The sequence below is a fragment of the Lutra lutra genome, chromosome 2, assembly GCF_902655055.1.
Source record: "Lutra lutra chromosome 2, mLutLut1.2, whole genome shotgun sequence".
Classification (NCBI taxonomy): domain Eukaryota; kingdom Metazoa; phylum Chordata; class Mammalia; order Carnivora; family Mustelidae; genus Lutra; species Lutra lutra.
The window spans coordinates 166,154,706-166,164,556 of NC_062279.1; the positions used below are offsets into that span (position 1 = coordinate 166,154,706).

The 9,851-nt window shown below is 34.2% G+C and overlaps 1 protein-coding gene across 1 annotated transcript; it reads left to right on the forward strand.

Annotated features, from left to right (window-relative positions):
- The first annotated feature begins 223 nt into the window (after positions 1–223).
- Positions 224–2,977, forward strand: LOC125093614 (vacuolar protein sorting-associated protein 26A). The gene has a single exon (XM_047719069.1). The coding sequence runs from the start codon at positions 282–284 to the stop codon at positions 1,263–1,265; it is 984 nt and encodes a 327-aa protein (XP_047575025.1). The 5' UTR covers positions 224–281; the 3' UTR covers positions 1,266–2,977.
- Positions 2,978–9,851: the final 6,874 nt, after the last annotated feature.

The following is a 9,851-nucleotide window of genomic DNA, read 5'->3' on the forward strand; positions in this document are numbered from 1 at the left end:
GTCAATGGTATTGTCATAGTATTGTATGATGACAGGTGGTTGTTACACTTATGGTGAGCATAATATAATGTATAGATTTGTCAAATTACAATGTTGTACACCTAAAACTAATATTGTATCCCAATGGCATTCAGTAAAAACAAAACAAACAAAAAACACTACATCTTACATTTTGTACTCTGTTTCTCTGAGTTAAAATTTAAACACAAATGGGAATCTGGACTGGGAGTTCTCCTGAGGGAAGCGAGTGAAGTGGTGGGGACGCGGCGGCGGCGCTGACAATGAGTTTTCTTGGAGGCTTTTTTGGACCCATTTGTGAGATCGATGTTGTCCTTAATGATGGGGAGACCAGGAAAATGGCTGAAATGAAAACTGAAGATGGCAAAGTAGAAAAACACTATCTTTTCTATGACGGAGAATCCGTTTCAGGAAAGGTAAACCTAGCCTTTAAGCAACCTGGAAAGAGGCTAGAGCACCAAGGAATTAGAATTGAATTTGTAGGTCAAATTGAACTTTTCAATGACAAGAGTAATACTCATGAATTTGTAAACCTAGTGAAAGAACTAGCCTTGCCTGGAGAATTGACTCAGAGCAGAAGTTATGATTTTGAATTTATGCAAGTTGAAAAGCCATATGAATCTTACATCGGTGCCAATGTCCGCTTGAGGTATTTTCTTAAAGTGACAATAGTAAGAAGACTGACAGACTTGATAAAAGAATATGATCTTATTGTTCACCAGCTTGCCACATATCCTGATGTTAACAACTCGATTAAGATGGAAGTAGGCATTGAAGATTGTCTACACATAGAATTTGAATATAATAAATCAAAGTATCATCTAAAGGATGTGATTGTTGGAAAAATTTACTTTTTATTAGTAAGAATAAAAATCCAACATATGGAGTTGCAACTGATCAAAAAAGAGATCACAGGAATTGGACCCAGTACCACCACAGAAACAGAAACAATTGCTAAATATGAAATAATGGATGGCGCACCAGTAAAAGGTGAATCAATCCCAATAAGACTATTTTTAGCAGGATATGATCCAACCCCTACAATGCGAGATGTGAACAAAAAATTTTCAGTAAGGTACTTTTTGAATCTAGTCCTTGTTGATGAGGAAGACAGAAGGTACTTCAAGCAGCAGGAGATCATTTTATGGAGAAAAGCTCCTGAAAAGTTGAGGAAACAGAGAACAAACTTTCACCAGCGATTTGAATCACCAGAATCACAGGCATCTGCTGAACAGCCCGAAATGTGAACTGAATAGGAGAAAAAAAGAAAAGCAAAAAACTCCTATGTCCATTGAGATGAAGTTCAGCTTGTTAAAGATGGCTGCAGCTTGTGGGGGGGGAAAGGCCAAAACTCCATTTATAATAGTCTTCCTTTATCTTACAGTGCTGCATTTATTTTATGATACAACTAAATATTCTTCATGTATATACATTAAAAAAAAAGCGCTTTCTTTGAAACACTGGAACTTTCTTAAGCTGCCGTTTTTTCTTTTTTTTCTTTCCTTTTTTTTTTTAACTGCATACTTTGACCTGATGATAAGCACCCAGATATGCATAAACATAAACATTAAAGATTTTCATGTGAGTAGGCTGGTATTTGTAATTTTGCTTTTCTTCGTAATGTTGATTATACTTTTCTCCTTTTTCATGCTAACAATTACCTCTATTCTCTACATGCAAAAAATTAAATAGTTTGTGTTCAAATAGAAATAGAAAAATTGACTGGGCCTTATATCTGGCAAAGATTTAAAACATGGCATCTCAATATTTTTGAGAAATACATTTATGTTTCTACATATGTGTTTGAGAAATACATATGGAGTGTTTCACTGTAGGTGCTTTCGATTCTACCATTCCGTGGCTTCCTGAATTGTATCTTCTTTGAAGTTCTGTGGTGTGAATGTTAAAATTTTTCCCTGAGATTATGTGGCATGTCACAGTGGCCTGCTTGCTTGCCTGATACTCCCTTCCTCCCTCCCTCCCTTCCTCTTTTCTGTTCTTTTTCTTTCATTCTTTCTTTCCTTTCTCTCTCTCTTTCTTTTTTTGCCATATTAAGTAACTATTTTGCTACTACTATCCAGCAGGTACCACTGTATGTTTTCTGCAATGTAGAGTTGACTCTATGTTGGTGTTTTAGTTACAACTATATAATTTTTCTATAACTACTTAAAATTTTTTTTTAATTTAAGGCATCTTTTTACCACATACATACAAATATAATTTTCTTGCCTTCACAAATACTCTCTTCCCTTTCCAGGAGAAAATTTGAGGATGGGGAACTCAGGAGGACCTGTGAAGCACATAGTTATCTAGATCTGGACAATTTCATGTTTGTTAAACTGGAACTTTGGCTAGTTCAAACTGAAATGTAATTTCACCCACTCTGTTTAAATTTTGCTAACACTAAATTCAAGTCATTCATTCAAAGTTCCAAAAGAAGGTTTCAGTCATCTGTTCGTATGCATGAGGTCTGATCTCAGATACACTAAATGTGGGGTGTAGGAACTAAAATGAAGCCTGCCGTGTGAAACTACTTTCACTAAGGGTTCACTGGTTTTTGTACCAATATTTTTTTATACACTTTAGCGCAAGTCTTGTCCGTTAACCTTACTTTATGAGTAAGCTAAGTAACCCAAATTACATTTCTTTAAACCTGTTTACTACTATGGCACTTTGATAAAATGGTCAGTAACCAACTTCATTACCTGCAAAAGGTTCCATGTACCATGTGCTGGAGCATCTATTTTAAATGTGGCTATCTGTGAATGGTAATGTTTTCCTTCGTGTAAGTGCCTGTTCAGAGTTTCAAAATTTAAAAATGCCAAATATTTTCATGGTCACATGCATGTAGTAATCTAGGAACTATTCGAAGAAATTTTGGAAACCAATTGTGTTTAACCAGCCTCAAATTGTGCAACCATGATGTATAATAAAGGATTTGAAATGAAAAAAAAAAAAATTTAAACACAAATAAAAACTTCATGTGGTTACATAGAATGTCAGAATTGAAGTAAACAAAGTTCTGTTTCTTCATTATTATATTCACTGTGCTATCACAAGTTATTTTGAAGTTGCTGTTTAAACACAGGTATATGGATTAGTAGCATGGGGACTGGAGACAAGTATGGTATTCCAAGCATCCATGAATGATTCTAAGCTGTTACTGACTCTTAAATAAATGTGTGTAACTAAGTCTAAGTGAGTCATGAACCAATTGCATATCTGGAGGTTCTTTGAATTAGCTTACATGAATCATGGAATGTTAATTAAAGAGTAGTATAATAAAGCATATTTACATGTATATTATTAAAATTCACAATAACCACAGCACTTATTTAGAACTCAGCCTCAGAAGATATTTTTAGGAGGCATATTTTATCATTAGTATTATTTAGAATCACTAGGCATGGTCATGGAATAATGATGGGCAATGTTTAGAGTTTGATTACAGTTTTTGAACTCTTTATAGACAAGGCACCTACATGTTGTCACCACTTGTGGACAATACCCACCCTCCCCTTACCATGCATTTGGCATGGGCTTTGAGATAAGAACGTGAGGCTTTAGTTCCAGGCCACATATGTCTGTACAGTTCCCAAGTTTAATTGTATGTTTTTTGTGGAAATTTTTGATCAGCAATGATTTCCGTGACTCCAGTAGGACTCATCCTGCGTCAGGGAACCATGACATCAGATGATCTATACAGTTGGAAAGAATCAGGGAACGTAGATACCTCTATTCATCTCTTTCTGGAAAGTTGCAATATGAACCCAAAAATAAGAGTGTCCTTTTTTAATTTGTGATGATGCTACATTCTATCCTTGCTGCCAAATAAATTGATGTACCACCTAGTCCTTTGGTGTGACTTCACAAGTTAAAACGCCACAACACATCTTGAGCATAAACAAGCAAAAAGACCCCTGTCTAATGGAATGATTAAAAGTTTAAAAATGCTGTTTTAATTCAATCAATTAAAAGCACAAACAGCATGGGTTTGATTGAATCAATTTAAAGAATTACACAGCAGTCAATGTGCTCATCAGCAGGAGTGAAAATTTCATGTATCACCTACACACAGCTTGAAATCTGTATCCTTCAATTAGATATAACAAACAACCTTTTACCACATCACAGAAAGGTGACTTCTTGCAAAAGGAGGGAATAGTGCTACACCAGAGATACACTATTAGTTACAATTGCACCATCTGGCATCCATTTTGAAATGTTTAACAAATACCATATCTTGGTTATGAGTAATTTTCTGTCTTTGATACTCCTCCAAGTTTGATCATAAGCATGAAAACATATTTTAACTCCTCTTTATTAAAAATAATATTTGAGGGGCGCCTGGGTGGCTCAGTGGGTTAAGCCGCTGCCTTCGGCTCAGGTCATGATCTCAGGGTCCTGGGATCGAGCCCCGCATCGGGCTCTCTGCTCGGCAGGGAGCCTGCTTCCTCCTCTCTCTCTACCTGCCTCTCTGCCTGCTTGTGATCTCTCTCTGTCAAATAAATAAATAAAATCTTTAAAAAAAAATAATATTTGAATATTGAGATGTAGTCTTAAAATACAAAATGTGAAATAATAAGTGTACTAAAGGCAATGATAGTTTAAGAAAGTCATGAAACTACTGAAGTAATTGTGTATCTCCTTACTATAGCAAGGAGTTACTAAAATGGGTATTAATATTTATAGTTGCAGCCAAACTAATAGAGACACTGATACACTTCAGTTTGCTGAAAAAGTTAGTAGCTATCTCCAAAATACACTCCCTTTTTAACATTTTTGGAGTCTGAATTATGATTAATATAATTGCTTTGAGGAGAAGAGATTTTTCTATACAATTTTCATCACAATAATTGAGCCAAGAAAATCATATATTTAGGAGGGAAAAAAGAGAGTAACTCAGTGTGCATGAATTTTCAAGTAAAAAATAAAATAATTCACAGTAGCCGGAGTGTTTCCATTTCACCAGCACAAAGCTTAATACATTTTGATTTCTGAAATTGTAAGAGTCTGTGTTTAAAAAACTTTACAATTTAGATACAAATAAAGAAATGTTAGAATCTTCTCTTCCTATGTAACCTGACCCCAGTCTTCATATGCATATATATTCAGAATATGTATGGAAAATGTGATCCCGGGCACCTGGGTGGCTCAGTGTGGTAAAGCCTCTGCCTTCGGCTCAGGTCATGATCTCAGGATCCTGAGATCGAGCCCCACATTGGGCTCTCTACTCAGCAGGGAGCCTGCTTCCCCCCTCTTTCTGCCTGCTGCTCTGCTTACTTGTGATCTCTCCCTTTCTCTGTCAAATAAATAAATAAAATCTTAAAAAAAAAAGAAAAAGAAAAAGAAAATGTGATCCCATGCACTGGATTGTCATGAGGAGAGTCTGGCCTAAAATCCTTGGAAAATGTCAGAATTAGTATCCTTCAGCTTTTTATCAAATTATTATTATTAAATTTGATTATTGCAAATCTACTGTAATTTATCCCAGACTACTAGAGGCCATGTATGTATTTATTTATTTGAAATTCCTTGCAGCTTTGGATTTCAGAAATCTTAGAGTTTAGAATGGTACTATGGGCGTGTATGTGTGTGTGTGTGTGTGTGCATAATGAACCATAAGACCAGCTGAACATGGTGATAGGGAGTAATATCTTGTAATCAAATATACTTATGTGTTCTTTACAAAACATATTAGCAGCCATACTACTTACAATAAGTAAAGTGTTTGCCACCAAATATGTTTATATATATATTTTTTTATTTTGGGAGCTTTTGGACTCTAGAGATATGCATCCACACTCATGATAACTTTAAGTTAGAGCTATATATATATATATATATATATATATAATCTATTTGAAAGATAGAGAAATGTCCTGATTAAGTAATTTACCTAAAATCACACAGCCAGGAGGTAATGGGGCCTGGACTCATCAAATCTAAATGGCTCCAAATTCCACATGTTTATCCCTCCTCTATCCTTCTATTTTTGATTATGGTAAATAACAAATATTTTGAACAGTTTTATTTGATGTCCTATATTCCCCCAAACTCAGGTTTTTCTAATCATAAATAGAGTGAGTGTTTCAGAGGATAAGTGGGAAAGAAATAATCTGTGGTTTTACCTGGATATGTGCCACACTACTCAAAACAGAGCTTGTTCTCACAGGCTTTCAGTGCACATGATCTAACAGGGAGGTATAGTAATACTGATGTTAGAGAAAATAGACACTAAAACAAAAACTGTAACAAAGAGACAATGAAGGGCACTACATAGTGACAAAGGGATCAATCCAACAGAAGGATTTAACAATTTTAAATATTTATGCTCCTAACCTAAAGCACCTAAATAATAAAGCAAAAATTAACAGACATAAAAGGAAAAATTGACAGTAATACAATAAAAGCAATGCATTTTAACCCTCCAGTTATGTTAAGTGGATAGGTAATCTACAGTGATTATCAATAAGGAAAATATGGCATAAAAAGATACATAGGACTTAGATACACACAGAGTATCCCACAGGAAAAGAGGAGAATACACATTCTGTTCAAATGTACGTGGAACATTTTCCTCTTAGGCTATAAAATATGTCTCAATGAATTTAAGAAGATGAAAATCATATCAAGCATCTTTTCCAACCACAATGTTATGAAAGTTGAAATCAATTACATAAAGCAAATTTTAAAAAACACAAACACATGCAGATTAAAGAACATTCTACTAAACCCGCAATGGGGTCAATAAAGAAATCAAAGAGGAAATCAAAAAGTACTTGAGACCAATGAAAATGGAAACACACTGGTCAAAAATCTATGGAATGCAAGAAAGCAGTTCTGAGGGAGAAATTTAGAATGATACAGGCCTACCTCAAGAAACAAGAAAAATCTCAAACAAATTAACCTAAATGAACAAGGAAAAGAACAATCAAAGCCTGAAGTTAGTTGAAGAAAATAAGATTAGAGCAGAAATAAATGAAATAAGGACTAAAGTAATTGAAAAGATCAATAAAACTAATAGCTGATTTTTCAAAAAGATAAATAAAATTGATAAATCCTTAGCCTTACTCATAAAAATAAAATGGGGGGACACACCAAAAAAAAAATGGGAAAAACTAGAAGAAATGAATGAATTCTTAGAAACATAAAATCTTCCAAGACTAAAAGGTGAACAAATATAAAATCTTAAGAGAGCAATTATTAGCAATAAAATTGAATCAGTAATAATAAAAAAAAAATCTCCCAACAAACAAATAGGACCAGATGTCCTCACAAGTCAATTCTAATAAATATTTGAAGTTCAGAAAATACCTATCCTTCTCAAACTATTCCAAAAGAAGAAGAAGAAGAAGGGTATAGAGGGAACATACTTCAACATAATAAAAGCCATGTATGGGGGCGCCTGGGTGGCTCAGTGGGTTAAGCCTCTGCCTTCAGCTCAGGTCATGATCTCAGGGTCCTGGGATCGAGCCCCGCATCGGGCTCTCTGCTCAGCAGGGAGCCTGCTTCCTCCTCTCTCTCTCTGCCTGTCTCTCTGCCTACTTGTGATCTCTCTCTGTCAAATAAATAAATAAAATCTTTAAAAAAAAAATAAAAAAAAATAAAAGCCATGTATGACAAACCCATAACTACAATCATTCTCAATAGCTGACAGCTATTCTTCTATAACAAGGAACAAGACAAGGATGCCCACTGTCACCACTTTTAATTAATATGGTACTGGAAGTCCTAGCCACACCAATTATACAGGAAATTAAAGACAACCAATTGGAAATGAAGTAGTAAAAGTGTCATTATTTGCAGATGACAAACTACTGTATAGAGAAAACCTTAAAAACTCCATCAAAAAACTATTAGAACTAATAAATGAATTCAGTAATGTCACAGGATACAGCTAATATATAGAATTTTATAGTATTTTTATACATTAGTAACAAATTTTCAGAAAGAAATTAAGAAAATGATACCTTTGCAGTCATCTCAAAAAGAATACCTAGAAATAAATTTAATCAATAAAGTGAAAGAACTGTACTCTAAAAATTATAAGATGTTAATGAAAGAAATTATAGACAACACGAATAAATGAAAAATACACTGTGCTCATGGGTCAGATATTGTTAAAATATTCATACTACACAAAGCAATCTACAGATTCCATGCAATCTTTTATCAAAATATCAAGAGAAAAAAAAAAGAGCATTTCTCACAAAATAAGAAAAATAATCTTAAAATTTCTATAAAAGCACAAAAGGTCCCAAATAGCTGAAGAAAATCTGAAAAAGAACAAAGCTAGAAGTATCATGTTTTCTGATTTCAAACTATGCCACAAAGGTACAGAAATCAAATCAGTATGGTACTGGAAAAAACAGATACATATACTGGTGGAACAGAATGGATGGTCTGCCTAGAAATAAGCTCAGTTATAGATGGCCCATTAATCTACTACAAAGGAGCAAAAATGGAGGAAAGGAAACCCCTTTAATAAATAGTGATGAAACATTAGGCAGCTACATGCAAAAGAATAAATTGTACCACTTCCTTATACCATATAAAAAATAAACTCAAAATGATTGAAGACCTAAATATGAGACCTGAAGCCATAAATCTCTTAAAACGTAGAAAATAGCCTCCTGGGCATTGCCCTTAATAACATATGTAAAGATAGGTCTCCTCAGGGAAGGGAAACCAAAACAAAAATTAACTATTGACATTATACCAAAATAAAAAGATTTTGCACATCAAAGGAAACCATAAACAAAATGAAAAGACAACGAAGTGAATGGGAGAAGGTATTTGCAAATGACATATTCAATAAGGATAAATATATAACGTATACACATATACATTGAATTGAATATTCCTGAGTCATAAAAAAGGAATAAAATCTTACCATTTGTGACACCATGGGCATACCTAGAGAGTGTTATGCTAAGTGAAAAATGTCAGATACAAAAATAAAAATCTAAAAAAAAAAAAGTAAAATAAAAATGAACAAAAACTGAGACAGATTCAGAAATACAGAGAACAGGGGTTTCTGGGTGACTTAATTAAGTATCTACCTTTGGCTCAGGTCATGATCTGAAGGTCCTGGGATGGAGCCCTAGATGGGCTCCTTGCTCAGCAAGGAGTTTGTTTCTCTCTCTGCCCGTCCCCCCAACTTGTGCACACACACACACACACACACACACACACTCTCTCTCTCTCTCTCTTTCTCAAGTAAATGAAGAAAATCTTTTAAAAAAATACAGAAAACAAACTGGTGGCTGCCAGATGTAAGAGAGGTGAGGGGATGGGCTAAATAGGTAAAGTGAACTAAGAGGAACAAAATTCTAGTTACAAAATAAATAAATCATGGGTATATGAAGTACAGTATAGAGAATATCAGTATTGTCATAACTGTGTATGGTGACAAATAGTAACTAGACTTTTCATGAAGATCATTTTTTAATATATATAAATGCCAAATCACTATGCCATACACCTCAAACTAATAAAACACTGCAAGTTAACTGTACTTCAATTTTAAAATAAGAGTAAGGTGTTTAATAAGTACTGGGAAGTGACTGAGTCTGTATTTTTTTTTTCTCTGACTCACCAAGAGGTTTCTATCTCATAACAATAGCATATATTTATGAGAAGAATGAACTCCCATCAGTCTCTTACCATGCAACTGAAATTCACAAGAGCTATATTTAACCTACCACCATTTTCCTGTGTTCCTCACTATAAGAATTTATCTTCTAATACTAATTGTAGTGAATTTTTTTGAAACAAATTTCTCTCCACCCCCAAATCATGTTTCACTCTCTCTATTCTGTTACATGTAT